Source organism: Cygnus atratus, chromosome 28 (assembly GCF_013377495.2).
Source record: "Cygnus atratus isolate AKBS03 ecotype Queensland, Australia chromosome 28, CAtr_DNAZoo_HiC_assembly, whole genome shotgun sequence".
Taxonomy (NCBI): domain Eukaryota; kingdom Metazoa; phylum Chordata; class Aves; order Anseriformes; family Anatidae; genus Cygnus; species Cygnus atratus.
The window spans coordinates 577,841-594,466 of NC_066389.1; the positions used below are offsets into that span (position 1 = coordinate 577,841).

The window sequence follows — 16,626 nt, forward strand, 5'->3', positions numbered from 1 at the left end:
CGGAGATGAGTCTCTGCCGCCGGGGGGGGTGGGGGGGGGTGGGTGGGAGGGGTCCGGGAGGGGGGGGCACAGCGTCCCGCTGCGGGGCAGGCTGGCGGCTTCATGGTGCTAAGGGAAATTCGGGGAGGGGCCCGGCCCCTGCTCCAGCCCCCCCCCCCCCCGGCCCCGACACAGCCGGGACTGGGGGTCCAGCCCCCCCGACCCCCCCCCCCCCCCCCCCCCGGCCTCCCCCGTCGGATGCGCAGCTCCCGGTTTGCTTTCGTGTTGACCACCGCGTGCGAGCCCCCCCCCCCCCCCCGGCCCCCCCTGGATGTGATGTACGGTAGAAAATCGTTATTTCTTCTTTTTTGTTGTTGTTGTTGTTGGTTTTTTTTCTTCTTTTTTTTTTTCCCTGTTTTTTGGCTACGGAAATAAGGATTTCTTTCCCGCTTTTGTTAGCTTTTGTTTTACCGCTAGGTGTAGAGCCGCTTGTGGAAAAAAAAAAAATGCTTATTGGGGTTTATTTTTATTTTTTATTTTTTTTTTGGTTCCTCCAAAGGCGTAACCCCCCCCCCCACCCTCTAACCTCCCCCCTCATCGCCCCCCCCCACCCCGACGAGATCTTAACTAGCTTATGGTATTGCTGCCGAAATGTTATAACAAGGACTCATTCGTGTATATAAGCTATTTCTTGACACATTAAAAAAAAAAAAAAGGAAAAAAAAAATTGTACATTGTGTAGAAAAAAAAATAAGGAAAAAAAGGAAAAAAAAAAAAAAAAGAAAAAAGAACCCAACCTGAAAAAAAACAAAAAAAAAACAACAAAAACCAGACGAGCCTAGCCATGGGTGTTGTGGAAGTTGTCACGTCCTTTTCGTAGTGTGGCCTCGTGCGTGTGACATGAACCGTGCAAAAAGTGGGGGGGGGTCCGGCTGGGCTGGGGGGGGGGAGGGGGCGGGGGGGGGGGGAGGGCGGCGGGGATGCACTGGTGGCGGCGGCCACCTCCCAAATCTGTGCCTTCACACACACACGACAGGACCCCCCCCCACCCCCCCCACCCCCCCCCACGCCCCCCCACCTCTCCCCAACGCCCCCCCCAAGCTCCCCCCCCCCCCCGCCCCCCCCCAACCCCTCCCAGCACGGCGGGGCCGGGGGGGGCTTCCCGCAGAGCACCGGGAGCGGGGGGCCCGGGGGGGGAGGGGGATCGGGGGGCGTGGGGGGGGGACCGGGGGGGGGGAGGGGACGGGGGGGGGGGACGAGTATTCTGAACTGTAACTGTATTTGCACTGTTTTTATTATTGCATTGGCATATATACAATATACAGCTATAACAACCTGCGGTGTGCCGCCTCCTTCAGTCTCGTCCCCCCCCCCCCCCCGACAACCCCCCCATCCCCATCCCCCCCCCCCCAACAGCAGCCCCCCCCCCCCCATCAAAACCAGGAACTTTGGTCCCCCCCCAAATTGCAGAGATTTTGTCCCAAAGCTGCTAGGAGCGGTTTGGGGGTGGGGGGGGGGCGGGTGCTTTCATCTTCTCCCCCCCCCCCCCCCCCCCCCCAATGGGTGCCAGGATCAGGCCCCTGAAACACTGCCCTCCCCCCCCCCCAGCATCCCCCCTTTGCACTGAGACCCCCCCATCTCTACTAGAGCCCCCCACCCCCCCCCACCCCCGCCCCAGCTCCCATTGCTCTTTTGGGGCATGGGAGGGGGCCACTGCCCACCCTCCCACGCCCAAATTGCCCCCCCCCCCCCCCCACGGTGCCCCCCTCCCATGATTCCCAAACTGCTGCCCCCACCCCAGCCCCGTCACCTTTCGGGGGGGGGGGGGGGGGGCACCAGCATCACCCCTGTGTGAGCATGGGGGGGGGGGGGGGGCAGCCATGAGAGACACCCCCCCCCCCCAAAAAAAAGAGGGGGTGCCAGCAGCTGAGCAGGAGGTGTGAAACTGCACAATTTAAAGGACACCCCCCCCCGACACCCCCACCTTCTTTTTTTTTTTTTTTCTGCATTGTGTTTGAAAAATCTGGTTTAAAAAGGAAAAGAAAAAGAAAAAAAGCCGTTTAAATCCTGCCAACTGGTTATGCAGTGACTGGTTACAAATAATAAGCTAATTTTTGGAGAAAGGAGTTAAAAAAAAATAAAAAGACTTTGTAATATTTATCACTTGCAAGCTATGTTTAATAAAGAAAGGAATGATTTATAACTTTGGATGCGGCTGCTGTGGTGCATTGGGGCTGCGGGAGGCGGGTGCGTGTCCCAGCCGGAGTTTTTTTGGGGCAAAATCCCCCGAATTGAGGCCAAGCGTCATTGCTGGCCTTGGTGTCACCCCCTGCCCCGAGCCCTCGGTGCCCCCCATGGGTGCCCCCCGCCCAGCGCGGGGTGGGATGGGGGTGACAGACGCGGTGACGAGGCTTGCTACAAAAAGTCTTTATTTGCCAAAAAAACAACCCGAAATGGGAGAATTTTACATAGAAAGGGCCCCGAGGAGGGGGAAGGCACCGGCGGCTGGGGCAGGAGTCCCATGGGGGGGGGACAGGGAGACGGGGGGGACCTGGGGCTGGCAGGACGGACCGGGGGACCCCAGGACAGATGTGGGGACCCCAGGACAGACAGGAGGACCGCAGTATGGATGCGGGGACCCCAGGACAGCTGTGGGGGCTGTAGGATGGATATAGGGACCGCAGGACAGATTTGGGGACTGCAGGATGGACGTGGGGACCTCAGGATGGACAAGGGGACTGCAGGATGGATGTGGGGCATGTAGGATGGACGTGAGGGCCACGGGACGGACGTGGGGTGCAGGATGGACATGGGAGCTGTAGGCTAGACATAGGGACTGCAGGATGGATGTGGGGGCTGTAGGATGGATGTGGGGGCCACGGGATGGACATGGAGACTGTAGGATGGACGTGGGGGCTGCGGGACAGACATGAGGACCGCAGGACAGACATGAGGACCGCAGGACAGACCTAGGGACCACAGGATGGACGTGGGGCCTGTAAGATGGACGTGGGGCCTGTAGGACGGATGTGAGGACTGCAGGACGGACGTGGGGACTTAAGGACAGCCACGGATCGCCGTGGGCCACCCCCTGCTGGACCACTCGGCCCCTCGGGGCACCGGCCTAAATCCGGACCCGCCCGGCCACGACGTCCTCCCAGAGCGCGGGGCCGAGGGGCACGTAGGCCCGGGTGGCCTCGTCCAGCAGGAAGAGGGGGTCGGGGACGCGCGCTGGGTCGAAGCCCTCCTGCGCCAGGCGCACCTTCTGCTGCTTGAATGTCGCCGTCATCTCCAGGCGCTCCTGGCGCGGCGACACGGAGGTGCTGGGCCACCTCCCCTCCCCGCGTCCCCCCCTGTCCCCGTGTCCCCCCCCCGGCCCCCCGTTACCTGCAGCCGGAGGAAGCGGGGGCGGGCGTAGGGGGGCAGCAGCTCCACCACGTGCTGGTAGAGCCCGGCGCCGTCCAGCCGGCAGCCGGGGCGCAGCACCAGCGCCGCCATCCCGGCACGGCCCTCGTGGCCTGGGGAACAGATGGGCAGAGCTGGGGGGGGCACCGCTGGGTGATGGGGGGGTGGGGGGCAGCGGGGTGGCTGGGGGGGGGCAGCGCTACCTGGCACGCTGACGCCGTAGACGGTGACTTCTTGCAGCGCCTCGTGGGCCGCCAGGGCTTCGGCCACCTCTGTGGTGGCCACGTTCTCGCCTTTCCACCTTGGGGGGGGTTGGAGGGGGGCTGAGCACCCCATCGTGATGGGGGGAGATGCTCTGGGGAGGGGAAAAGGAGGGGGTTGCACGGTCCCCATGGGGCAGAGATGGGGTGGGGGCTGCGTGCTCAGCACCACCTGTACGTGTCGCCAGTGCGGTCGCGGAAGCGGACGAACTGGGCCGCATCCTGCTCCACCAGGTCACCAGTGCTGAAGTAGGTGTCGCCCTCGGCGAAGACCCCGCGCAGCAGCTTCTGCTCCGACAGCTCCTGGCTGCCGGCGTAGCCCAGAAAGGGGGTCCGGGGGGTCACCGGGGCGATCAGCAGCCCCGTCTCGCCTGCGGGGACGGGGGCTGTGTGAGGGGGATGGCCCTGGGACCCCCACCCTCCCTGGGACCCCCAACTTCCCTGGGACCCCCACCCCCCCAGCTCTGTCCCCAAACCCCCGACTCACCCGTCCCCACGCGGATGCAGCGCCCGGCCGCGTCCCGCACCGGGGCTCCCTTGGCCACGTCGTAGCGCACGATCTCGAAGGGCGAGAAGAGCTGGGGAGCGTGGCGTCAGGATGCTGGGATGGGGATGGGGACGAGGAATTCCCCATCCCAGCCCCCAGCCCCGTCCCCCCCCCGCCCCCAGCACCTTGTAGATGAAGCTGCTGCGCCCCACGGCGCCCGGCGTGCCGGTGTAGTTGAAGAGGGTGACGTTGCCCTCGGTCAGCCCGTAGGTCTCCACGATGCGAATGGCCCCGAAGCGCTCCAGGAAGCGCCGCCAGACGTCGGGGCGCAGCCCGCTGCCCACCGCCAGCCGCAGCCCGTGCTGCCGCTCCCCAGGGCACTGCGGGAGGCAGGGTCAGCACTGGGGGGGGGGCTCTGAACCCCTCCCGGTCCTGCCTCCAACCCCCAGGCCCCCCCAGACCTGGGGCTGGTTGACCAGGTAGCGGCAGAGCTCCCCGATGTACTGGAAGACAGTGACGCCCTCGGCACGGCAATCGTCCCAGAACTGGCTGGCCGAGAACTTCTCCTTCAGCACGCACGTGGCCCCTGCACAAACAGGAGGAATCAGCCCCCCCCCGACCCCCCGATGCCACACGGGGGCCCCCAGTGCCGCTCACCGATGCCGATGCAGCCGACGATGCCCAGCAGCGACCCGGCCATGTGGTAGAGCGGCAGCGCCAGGTACACCACGTCGCGGCTGGAGGCGCCCACCAGCTCGTAGAAGCTCAGGCACATGATGGACTTGAGGTGGGAGACGCGGGCGGCCTTGGGTAGACCTGGCGGGGAGAGGGGGGAGGATGCTGAGCCCCCCCCGGGCCCCGTTCCCTGCGGCGCCCCCGTCCCACCAGTGCCGTCCCCACCGGTGGTGCCCGAGGTGAAGATGTAGAGGCAGGTGTCGTTCATGTCCTCGGGCTGCCACACGTCCTCGGGCTCCAGCTCCTCCGAGGCCTCATCCAGCAGCTCCTGCAGGGCCACCACACCAGGGGGGTACGGCCCCGCGCCCAGCACCCACACCACGATGCCATCCTCCTGCAGGCTGGGCAGGATCGGCTCCACCATGGGAAACAGGTCTGGGGAAGGGGGCATGGGATGGGGTGGGGCCAGGCCCTGGGCATGGCCCCAGTCCCCCCCCGGGGCCTGTCCTGGTGGGGCAGAAGCTGGGCACCCACATCTGTGGGTGGCATCAGCCTTCAGGGACCTCTCCCCTCCCAGCCAGGGCTGCCCCTTTGGCACCCCAAACCCTGGTTTTGCCATGAGGCAAGGGGATGGGGCACATGGCCAGGACCCTCCTGGGCACCCCCAGCTCCCTGACCCCGCATCGCCCCCATGCTGGAGACACCCCAGTGCACCCCCCCAGCACCACCCCATGTCCCACCCCATCCCAGGTGGCCGTCCTGAGCTCGGTACCGCTGCCCCGCCATGGCCCCATCCCCAGTACCACCATCCCTCTGTACCCCTGGTACCCCTGCGTCCCCATACCTGGTACCCAGGTACCTCCGGAGTCCCCAGTACCCCAATCCCTGGTGCCCCCGGTACCCTGGCACCCCTCATCCCTGTGCTGCCTCGGTGGCCTTGTCGGTACCTCTGGGATCCCAGTGCCCCCACCCACCATGCCCCTGGTACCCCAGTATGACCGCTTGGTACCCCCATACCTCCATCCCAGTACTCCCAGCGTCCCCATCTCCTACACAACCCCATTGCCTTTATCTCTGGTATTCTGGTGTCTCCATCCCTGGTACCTCAGTATCCCAGTACCCCTGGTGCTCCCTCTGCCAGTAATCCCAGTATCCCGGTTCCTCCAGTCCTCTCGGTACCCTTGACGCCCCCACCTCTTGGTGCTCCTTCTCCCAGTACTCCCAGCCTCCCGGTGCTCCCACCCCATAGGTAGCCCGGTGCCCTTAGCTCCGGTACCCAGGTGCTCCCAGTGTCCCCATCCCCTGGTCCCCCCATCCCCAGCACTCCCAGAGTCCCAGTGCCCCATCCCCTGGATCCCCCCCCAGTCCCCCCACCCCCAGTACTCCCAGTATCCCAGTGCCCCATCTCCTGCCCCCTCCTGGTGCCCCCATCCCTTGCTCCCCCCGGCCCCCCTGTCCCCCCCCTCTGCTCCCAGCACCCTGGTGCCCCCCCCCCCCGTACTCCCAGCATCCCGGTGCCCCCCCCCCGCTCCTCACCGTGCGCCACCAGCAGCGCCCTGGCCCCGCAGGCGCGCAGGCAGTGGCGGAGCGCCTTGGGGCGCAGCGCCGTGCCCAGGAAGGCGGCCCGGGCCCCCAGCGCCGCCAGCCCGAGCCAGCCCCAGACGAAACCGGGCTCGTTGCCCGCCAGCAGCCCCACGGCCACGCCGGGCCCCAGCTCCCCGCCGCCCCCCGCCAGCGGCCGCCCCCGCAGCGCGTTCGCCACCCGCGCCACCGCCGCCGCCGCCCGCCCGTAGGGCACGGGCCCGGCCGCCGCCCGCAGGAACGGCCGCGCCGGGGCCGCCCGCGCCGCCCGCAGGAACCGAGCCGCCAGGCTGCCGCCGCCGCCGCCGCCCCCCCCCGGGCGCCCCCCCGCCGCCGCCGCCGCCGCCGCCGCCGCCGCCCGCCGCCGGCACCGCGCCGCCCGCGCCACGAAGGCGGCGTCCGCCCAGAGCCGCGGCCACAGCAGCCGCTGCAGCAGCGCCAGCGCCGCCAGCCCCGCCGCCAGCAGCGCCGCCAGCGCCATGGCCGCGACCCCCGGCCCCCCGCCTCAGCCGCCCCCGCCGCCACCGACAGCCCCGGCAGGGGCCGCCCCCGGGAGGAGCCGCCCCCGCCCCCGCCCCGGGGCCGGCCCCGCCGCGGCTCTGCCCGCCCCCGCCGCGTAAAGCTCCCCCCAGCCCCGTCCAACCCCCCCCCCGCACCCCCATCCTGCTCGCCCCCCCCATTTCGTCCCTGGCCTCCTCCCCACGTCCCCCCCCTTCCAGCCCCGTGCCCCTCGCCCCCCCCATCGCATCGCCGTTCTCCTCGCCGCAGCCCCCCCCAACGTCCCCGTCCTCCCCATGTCCCCCCCATTCCAGCCCCGTGCCCCCCCCATTCCAGCCCCGTGCCCCTCGCCGTGCCCCCCGTCACGGCCCCAACCCCCGTATCACAGCCCCCCCATTTCATCCCTGTGCCCTTCCCCACGGCCCCCCCATCGCATCACCGTTCTCCTTGCCCCCACAAGTCCCCGTCCTCCTCACCACATCCCCCCCATTCCCTCCGTCCCCCTTCCACTGACCCCCCAATCATGGCCCCAGCCCCCCCCCATCCCAACCCTGTCCCCCTCCCCATGCCCCCTCCTCACAGCCCCAGTCCCCTGACTACAGTCCCCCCATTCCACCCCTGCCCCCCCCCAGTCTCCCCTTTCTGCTCCTGGCCCCTTCCCTCCGCCGTGGCTCAGGGGGTCAACAGCACCGCAGACCCCTCGCATGGGGGGGGGGCTGCTGCCATAGAATGGGGACAGTGGGGGGGGGCTCAGCACCACGGGGCCCTCCAGGAGCCGCGGCACAAAGCGGGGGCGCTGGGTACAAAACAGTGGAAGAGTTTTTATTGTTGTCTTTTTTTTAAAAAAAAAAAAACAAAAACTTAAAAATAGCTAATAGCTCTGGGGGTGAAAATGGAAAGCGGCCCCCCCCCCCCCTCCTTGCGTGGGCAGCGCCACCGAGCCGAGCCCCCCACAGCAGCTCCGTGCCCCGGGGGGAGCGCCCCTGGGCCCTCGGCCACTCCGTCCCCCTCCCCGAAGCATCCCGGAGCAGGCAGCTGGTTCGCACCCTTTATTTACATTTCTTATATGAAAATAGGAGGCGTGGGATGGACAGCCGGGGGCTGCCTGCCCCGAGGCCCCTGCCAGGGCAGGGGGGGGTCCGGCCACGCTGCGTCCCCTCCTTGGGAACCCCTGTCCCCCACCGCCACTGGAGCCAGGGAGGGGTCGGGGCCAGGTCCTGTGGTCTGGGGGCGACGCGCTCCAGCCCCGGCCGCCGCCGTTAACGGGGAGCCAAAGTCAAGTGGGGAGGGTTGGCGTGGAAGCACAGCGCCCGCGGCAGGGGCCGTGGGGGGGCCCCCCATCCCCAGGGGCTCCGAGGCTGGCGGAGGGGATGTGGAGAGAGCGGGCGAGGGGCCGCGCGCTCTCGTTTCTGTCCTGGCGATGGCTTTTTGTCCGAGAGCGGCCGTGGGAGGCGGCGGCGGGGCTGCGCCCTCAGTCACTGTCCGAACCCACGGCCGAGGAGCCTTTTCTTTTCCGTTTGGTGGGTTTGGGCTTGGTGTCTTCTTCCTCCTGTGCGGGGGGGAGAGGGGGAAGCAGTGGTCACGACCATCAGAGGGGTCCCTGGCACGTGGCACCCGGACCTGCGCCTCCTCGGGGTGCGGACGCGGCTCCCCGCAGCCCCCCACTTACCGAGGCGCTGCTGGAAGCCGATTCCTCCTCGTTGTTGGCCGGCTGGGCCGCGTTCTTGCGGCTCCGGGGGCTGGAGAGGGTGGCTTTTCGGCGGCTCTTTGGGGGTTTGGTGGAGGAGTCTTCATACTCCTCGGCCAGGGAGAAGAGGTCGCTGAACCTGGAAGGACGCGGGGACGGGGTCAGGCGCTGCCAGGGCAGGCGCGCGCACCGGGACGGGGCACCACCAACTTACTTCATCTTGTGGGCTTCGTCGCAGCTGGCCTGGACGTGCTGCAGGGCTTGCAGGATGGGGGTTTGGCTGAAAACTGTCGAGGAACCAGAAAAAAGGGGAGTCAGGGACCTGACAGCGGGAGACGGGTCTCCCCCCCAGGGCAGGTTTTTGGTCTCCCAGTTGGGTGCCGAGGGTTTTGTAAGCCAAGGGGGGGGTGGGTCTCAGCATCCCAGAGCATCCCAGTCCCCATCTGGGATCTGCACATGCCCCAAGGCACCGCAGGGTGATGGGGACGGGTGGCGGTACCTACAGTTCTGTTTGGTGTTGGTCAGGTTGAGGCGGAGGTTGTCCAGGTGCTCCAGGATCTGCTCCAGGGTCAGCTGGGCCAGTTTGCTGCTGGAACTGCGCAGGCTGGGGGCAGAGCGGGAGCGCGGTTGGTCCTGGGGGGTCAGGAGCCATGGACCTGCTCCTCCTGCCCACCCTGACCCGTCCCTGCTTTGTCCACCCCAAGACGGGCTGCAGGAGCTGTTTGAGCAGATGCGGTGCTTGAGGGATGACCAAGAGCCCCCAAATCCCCAAGGAGATGCAGGGCATGGCGCCGGCAGAGGTAACGGGGCTGTCCTTCAAGGCATGGGGTGTGGGGACCAGCACCCACAGCAGGGGGTGATTCTGCCCTGACCATACGGGTGCAGAGCAGTGTAGGGGCTCTCCTCCTGCCCCAGCACACGAGGGATGCCTGGAGCCAGTCTGCTCTGCGAGTAAGGGGATAAATCCTGCTCAGGGTGCTCGCTGCCTCCTCCCTGGGGGCTCTGCGGAGCACTGAGTGCCCTGTGCGCAGCCCCAGGACACGGCGCGGTGCCAGCACGGGGCATTACCAGCCTCAGCTGGCCGCCGGTTAATTAGCAGGGATTAGACCTGGCTTCAGCCCGGATCCCAGAACAGAAACGCCAGGAAAAGAGCTGCGTTGTTCCACCGCAGAGGACCGCTAATTAACACGTGGAGGAGGAGAAGGGAACCGACGGACGAGCAGACTTCCCCAGCAGCCTTGCAGGAGACGGGAGGGGACCCCGCGGTGCCAGCGGGACGGACGCTGTCCCCGGTGCCAGCTGCCAGCGGTCCTTGGGGACACGCAGCCCTCGCGGTGCTGCTCTGCTTCCCCAGGACACTAGATGTCCTTCCTACTCCAGCAAAGGGCCGCCCGGCCCCGGCCTGGCAGCCTGCTGAGCACCGGGGGCTGCAGGAGGAGACCCCGGCACCGAGCGGCTGCAGCACTGCTGCGGAGGGGCACGGCGCAGCGAAGGGAGCGGGTGCTGGTGGCCGCTGCCGGGCACCGTGCGGGCTGTGGCCCCCGGGAGAGGCTGCCTCTGGGTTTGATGTTTGCTTTTGAGGCCGGATGAAAGGCTGGGAAAGCGCCTGGGGAGCAGAGCGGAGCACAGCGAGCTCCTGCAGGCTACAGCTTCGCCCAGCTGCCTCCTCCAGCCCCCCTGCGCCGACGGGCTCTGACCCCGGCCACCCCAGCGGCTGCAGTGTCCCAGGAGAGACCAAGCACACCCGGTCAGCCACATCTGGAAGATTTGCACCCAAAAACGCTCCAGAAACATCACGCTGCTTGGCAGGCAGGCACAGCAGGGCTGAGCGGAGGCCGCTGACGCAGCAGGGGAGCGCCGCGGCTTGGCACCGCACGCACCAACAGCTGAAATGAAAGCTCTTCCCCAAACACCTCGGGGAACGGGCTCACAACAAAAGGGTCTCGCTGGCGGGATGTCAGCTCGCGAGCGGAGCCGCTCGCTCGGGGCTCTGCCTGCGTGCGGGTGGGCAGCGGCACCGCCCTGGCCCCGAGGGGGGGTGGGCTGGTGTGCCTGGGTGACGTCCCGCCGGACCCCTCAGCATCCCGGCCCCGCAGAGCCCCCCGCTGCTGCCCTCACCTTTGGCGTTTTCGCGGCAGGCTGTTGTTCTTGATGAGCAGTGACTTGATGTGCTCGGCCAGGAGGTCGTCGTGTTTGATGCACCAGTGCCGCAGGATGCTCGTGGTGAACTGGTCGTCGGGGTGGCACGGCCGGCTCAGCACCATCTTCACCATCTCCTCGCTGGGCCTGCGGCGAAGCGGGGAGGGGGAAGGAAGAGGCCAGGTGGGTGCCCTCGGCTCCAGCCCTAGGGCCTCCATCCGGGGTCCCAGGGGCAGGGGAGGCCAGCAGCACCCTGAGGCTGTTGGTAAAGGACCCTCCCGGGGAGCAGCCGGCAGCGAGCTCCCGGCCCGGCTCCTCGCTCCCCGTGGGAAACCACCCGGTGCTGCTGCGTGTGCGAGGCTGGAGCTCGCCTCTGCCATCGCTGGCGTTTCGCTCACACAATTTGGAGCTGGGATTAGATTAGCCAGCCCCACGCACTGCATTAATGAAAACAAATAAAGTGCTCTCCGCTCCGAGCGGCGGGACGTGGCCGATGCAGGCAGGGACAGCACGGAGCAATGCCGAGGCAGCTCTACCACCGCCCCCCCCGGGAGGCAGGTGACAGCCTGTCCCCCGTCAAGTATCGGGCTGCAGGACACGCAGGGTGGCAGACAAACACCGCTGGGGCTCAGCAGGCTGCGAGCTCGCCCTCGACAAACGTCGCTCCCGGAGGCAGGTCGCAGCAGGGAGCTGCAGCCTTTGGGAAAGCCGCCACCGCAGGGGCGACACGTGGCACCCTGCTCCGTCCCTAAGAGGATCCAGGGCGAGGACTTGCACGTGGGCGCTCCCAAGAGAAAGCTGGGAACCACTTGGTGCCAGCCAGAAGGGCTTTTCCCCTTTGCTGTTGCAGGGAACTCGTGGCCGGAGGGGGTGGCATCTCCTTGTCCCCGTCACGCCAACGCTGCTCAGTTAAAGCCACCAGCCGCAGCGTGCCGGGGGACAGCCCTGCAAGCTTTCTGCCACCACAGCCTCCGCAGATCAGCGCTGAGCAGGCAGCAGCACTTACTTCTCTCGCCTCAGCTGCAGCAGCAGGCAGGACAACGCCTCGGGGTGCTCTGCAAGGGAAGCACGCACATCCTCAGCACCGCGCAGCGAGGCCTCGGCGACCCAGCGCTGCGCCTCTCCCGCCCCAGGGGGCGGCTCACCTTTGTACTTGAGGTGCTGCAGGATGGGGATGATGGTCTCCAGGGGGATGCTGTGTGCCAGGAAGAGCTGCCAGGTGCAGTACTGCTCGAAGGTCTCCCAATCCAGGCTTTGAACTAGGGGCAAGCGCAGGGAGGTGAAGGGGAGCTGCAGGGTGCTCGGAGGAATGATTGGGACCTGCCAGAGCCACCCCACGCGGCTCTGCCGGCCCCTCTGTGAGGTCCTCCAGGGACATCGCTGTGTTCCAGGCACGTTACCCCCATTCCTCCAGCCCAGAGCAGGGCACCGAGGAGGGCAGAGCAGTCCTTGGGGTGAAATCCCAGCGGGTGTGCTGGGGAGAGCAGGATTTGCGCTGTGCTGGGGCAGCTGCACCGCCAGCACCGTGCCACGGCCACTCAGGTCCCCAGGACCCTGCGGTTGGCGCCAGCGCCGGCTCTGCCAGCTGAGGCACAGGCAGCAGGATGGCAGAGTCACTAACGCAGCTGCTCAGGGCTCAGAGGAAGAGAATTAACGAGGCTCTGTAATTAATGGGCTTAGTCTGCTGCTTGCAGCTTGTGTAACAGCAAAGCTGGATCTGGGCAGCTGTCGGATCGAGGCGATGGGGGATCTCTCTGGAGGTGTTCGCTGCCTCCTGTGCGGAACTGCCCCAGCCCGGAGCGCCGCGGTCGTGGCCGGCAGGGACCGGGGGGCCACGGGGCACACGCAGGGAAAGCGCGGCACCGGCTGGAGGCTTTAGGGGCATTTCTGCTGTAGGCAGCCAGTGCCTGGCGGAGGTAGCAGCACAACGCCTCCGAGGCTGCCAAAGTGCAATTAGAAAGCAGCAAGAGGAACTGGGTCACCCACTGGTGGTCCGGTGGGAAAGGCAAGGAACGCTGCTCGGGAGAGGTCGCGGGCACCAGCCCTCTCCTGCGCAGCTGCTGAGAGAGCCACGGCTGGGTGGTGCCCGCCCAAGAGCCCCACGAGTGCTCCAGGGCCAGGCCAAACACCAGCGGAGTCCAAAGCTTTTGCTCTCCCTCCCTCCCGGGCTGGGACAGTCATCGGATGACGGAAAACCCCAACTGCAACCTGCCAGGCCACCGGTCCCTTTTTGTCACCGCCTCCTGGCCGCCCTCAGCCCTGCAGGGCTGGGAGCAGAGGCTGCAGCCTCCCAGGCAGGGCCCGGCCTCCAGCACTGCCCCAGCGGCTGCTGCGTGGCGCAGAGCGGCACCCGGCCGTGCCGCGATGCTGCAGGACCGAGCAGGACGCGGTCAGTGCCCCATAGAGCCAGCAGCTGGGAGCACGGGGTGAGGCTGCGTGGCTGGGGGGGATTTCAGGACTCTCCCCTCTGTTTTCTCTCAGCCCAGGCGGGCTGCGGAGCCCTGGATTAGGCTTTGCCTGGCCCTGCAGAGAGCCAGGGCTCCTGAGCTGTCACACAGCCAGCTCGGTAAAACCCATTAGAGCTCACAGCTTGGATCGCACGGCTAAATCTAACAATCCAGTTTAGGGCAGTGATCCTTTAAGCAGTGGCAATAATATCATGAGGAAATCCAGACCTCGGCGTAACAGGGACAGCAAGAACCACTCTCGGTTGCTCTGTGAGCAGCCAGAAAGGGCAAAACCATGGCAAAGGCTTTCCAGGGACTGGTCCTCTTGGGCTCTCTCTGCAAAGCCCAGCGGGGACAGGAAGGTTTGGGGGTGCCCAGGAACGGTCCCACTTTCCCCCCTGCCCTCGTGCCTGCCCCGGTGGCGGGAGCGCTACTCACTGAGGATGTTCAGCACCGAGTCTTTCCGAAACATGACGAGGTTCCCCATCATCACGTGGCACACCAGCTCCTGCAACTGGGCGGCAGAGCAAAGGGGGTTAGCGGGATGCTCAGGCTCACAGGAGCCCTCTTACATGGGAACAACCAGGCCTAGAGAGCAAGCGAAGATGCTATCGCTCTGCCAGCATCATCCCAGCGGGAGCAGGGATCCAGCAGAGCCCCAAACCCCTGCGTGCTGCAGGTGGCTCCTAAATCAGGGCCGGTTTAGGAAGCACCAAGGAGAGGCAGCTGCTGTGAGGGACCAGGGAAGTAACGAGAGGTTAACGCCTTCACACATCAACGCCCGGGCTGGGGGCGCAGGGCGGGCAGCAGATCCCCACGGGCTGGGCCAGGACTTGCTGTCCCCCTCCTGGCACAGCCCCACCAGCAGCAGGGACCCGCTCCGCACGCCGCCAGCGCTCCCCTCGCGGCAGAGGGTTCGTGGGGCCCCCGTGGGCTGGGCGAGGAGGCCACGCAGCCAGAGCATCGCGGGGAAACAGCTGAAGAATAACAGGAAGGAGAGAAGGAATCAGAGAAGGGAGGGGAGAGGAAACGCTACGGGCCTCTGCTGGGAAACACAAAACCTTTGCGCTGCAGAGCGCGGCAGAACCCAGGAGCGGAGGAGCAAGAGCAGGGCTGGGCTGGGGGGGTCAGGGCAGCACGGCCCAAACCTTTCCTGCGCCCAGCTCCAGCTCCGGCCCGCCAAGCAAAACTTGCTGGCGAGGCGTTCTGGCTCCGGCACAGCTGGGAAAAGCGTGGCTGGCCAGGAATGGTGTATAAATAGGGCGAGTTACGGGGTTATCAGCAGATCACGCTCCAGATGAGCCTAGAGAGCAGAAACACGCAGCACAGCATTCTTGCTGGTGCCCACTTCCCTGCCCCCAGCTTTCGCCGGGGCTATTTTTGGGTTGCTTGTGGCAGCTCGGCGTGCCCGTGGGGAGAGGCTCCTTCCAGGAGGGTCTAACGAGGGCTTGGCTCTCTGCTCACCCTTCTCTCTGCTACCCTTGGGTCTCCCACCGGGATGGGGAGCTGGGTGTGATCCAAGCCCCACTGGGCTCGCAGCACAGCACTGACGGCCTCCCTGCATCCTCCTGCAACCATCAGGGCACGGCACCTCCCCAGCTGTGCCACGCACCTCCTGGCCAAAGGACTTAATCCTGGTCCCAGGGGAAGAGTCCGCAGCTCCTGGAGCAGCACCGGCCATCGTGGGCATCCCAGACCCAGAATGGGAGCACGAAGGCCTTAGCGAGCAGACCCCACTGCCCCACGCCCTCCAAGGCCGGGCCATTTGGGGTTTAAACCTCCTGGGAGCAGAAGCGAGCGCTGCCACACGGGGAACGTGCTGCCCCCCCCCCCCCAGCTCAGGTCCCCGCCTTACCTGTGCCGAGTCTATGACGGCCACGATCATGTTGAGCAGCTCGCCGCTTCGCAGGGTCTCATCTGGGAACTGCAAGGGTTCAAAAGCAAGGCAGAGCTCAGGAGAGGGCCGGAGGGAGAGGCCAGCCGAGCTCTCCTATCCCCAGAGCTGCAGCAAGGCTCCTCCTCAGCGCCGGCTTCGACGCGCGCGTCCCTCCTCACGAGGGGCAGCGCGGCCCCGTTGAGCACCGGTCCTCCGGCGGCTGACCAGGACCAGCACCGCTTCCTCAGCGCGGCGAGGGAAGTGGCTGGGGGGGGGAGAAGCAGCCAAGAAAGCACAGGAGCTCTGACGGGCCATGTTCTGCGAGCAGCCGGGAGCGAGCCAGCTGCTGCGAGGCAGAGCAGCGCCAGGCTGCCGAGAGCCAGAGCCCAGCACCTCTGCGGGACGCAGCCAGCGCTGACCAGGGCAGCGCGAGGAGCGAGGCTGCTTCAATTTTGGCTGGCGGAAGTCAGCCAGAGCACAACGGTTACAATTCCCCATTTTTCCGCATCCTCGCTGGCTGTCCCAGGCCCTCGTGCGTTACGCAGAACTGCAAGCAAATCAAAAAATCAGCAGGCGGGGCGAAAGGCCAGGGAAGTTGGCGGCGGCAAGCTCCCGCTGCGCAGTCGGGATCGGGCTGTTCAGACGGGCTGCTCTCGGGACGTCCTGCCGGACTCGTGCCGGTCAGTGCACCCACGGGGGCGGCAGCAGCCTGACCCCGCTTCGGGGTGAGGGCGTTAAAGCCAGCGCTCGAAGCACCAGGGGGATCGTGCTGCTGTGCTACGCCAGGATCCCTCAGGGGCACGCACCACGGGGCGAGACCTGCTCGTGCGCAGGTTTTCCTCCCCCTCTCCCAGGCTGCTGCCGTGCTCCCGGCCCCACAGAAGCCCTCAGGAGCACTCGTGAGGAACGGGGCTGGACAGCCCGAAGGCCCAGCAGATGTTCCTGCTGAACCAGCCAGAAAGGAGGGAGGAGAGGGGCCAGCTCATTCCTCCCAGGGAATGAGAAAGTACAGGCAGCACCGTGACCCCTCCGATGAGCCCGAGGGCGTGATGTTAGCCTCCCTCCCTCCCCCAGCGCTGCTCCCAGCAGCCAGGCGGTGGCTGGACACTTGTTGGCTGCAGCCTCTGCCCTGCAACCACCGCACAAAAAGGCTGCAGCCTCGCAGCCCCGCCAGCATCTCGGCAGCGGGGAGGCAGCAGCATCTCCGTCCAAGACCCGGCTGGGCTGTGAGAATTGGGACCGAGCTGCGACCCCGTTCCAAACGCACCCTGCTCTCGCCTGCTGCAGCGAGTCCAGCTGGCTCCGACTCAGCACCGAGTGCTGAAAGCAATGAAACGTTTCATTGAACCCAGGGGTCTGGAGCAGGCAGCAGAACTCGTTCTGAGCGCTGCTTCCCCCGGACTCGGGGATGAGGCATCTGCGCAGAGCCTGCAACCTGCCGCTCTCCGGGGAGGAGGGAAAGCAAAACCGCAGCCAGGGAGCACAGAAAATGCTGTGCTTGGAGCCAAACACGAGAGGCATCCGGGCCAGCAAGGTCAGCACCTCACCACGCAGACAGCACAAGGCTCTAACGGGGCCGTGAGGAAGCAGGA

General features: G+C 66.4%; 2 protein-coding genes across 2 annotated transcripts in view; both read right to left on the reverse strand.

The window, feature by feature from the left end:
- Positions 1 to 2,393: 2,393 nt before the first annotated feature.
- On the reverse strand, positions 2,394 to 5,236 carry SLC27A3 (solute carrier family 27 member 3). Its single transcript, XM_035567465.2, has 9 exons — positions 5,032 to 5,236; positions 4,789 to 4,947; positions 4,593 to 4,717; positions 4,317 to 4,511; positions 4,132 to 4,222; positions 3,817 to 4,015; positions 3,588 to 3,685; positions 3,367 to 3,497; positions 2,394 to 3,280 (listed from the first exon to the last, which is right to left on the reverse strand). The coding sequence occupies exons 1-9, from the start codon at positions 5,228 to 5,230 to the stop codon at positions 3,104 to 3,106; spliced, it is 1,374 nt and encodes a 457-aa protein (XP_035423358.2). The 5' UTR covers positions 5,231 to 5,236; the 3' UTR covers positions 2,394 to 3,103.
- A 2,683-nt stretch (positions 5,237 to 7,919) lies between these two features.
- The window catches only part of INTS3 (integrator complex subunit 3), a 38,118-nt gene continuing 29,411 nt past the window's right edge, over positions 7,920 to 16,626 (reverse strand). The window contains exons 22-30 of the mRNA XM_035567466.2: positions 15,014 to 15,082; positions 13,597 to 13,672; positions 11,857 to 11,970; positions 11,718 to 11,766; positions 10,691 to 10,858; positions 9,076 to 9,176; positions 8,787 to 8,859; positions 8,555 to 8,711; positions 7,920 to 8,434 (exon numbers count right to left, since the gene is read on the reverse strand). Coding sequence (XP_035423359.2) covers positions 8,357 to 8,434; positions 8,555 to 8,711; positions 8,787 to 8,859; positions 9,076 to 9,176; positions 10,691 to 10,858; positions 11,718 to 11,766; positions 11,857 to 11,970; positions 13,597 to 13,672; positions 15,014 to 15,082 — 885 coding nt within the window. The 3' untranslated portion in view covers positions 7,920 to 8,356. The remainder of the gene's footprint in view (positions 8,435 to 8,554; positions 8,712 to 8,786; positions 8,860 to 9,075; positions 9,177 to 10,690; positions 10,859 to 11,717; positions 11,767 to 11,856; positions 11,971 to 13,596; positions 13,673 to 15,013; positions 15,083 to 16,626) is intronic.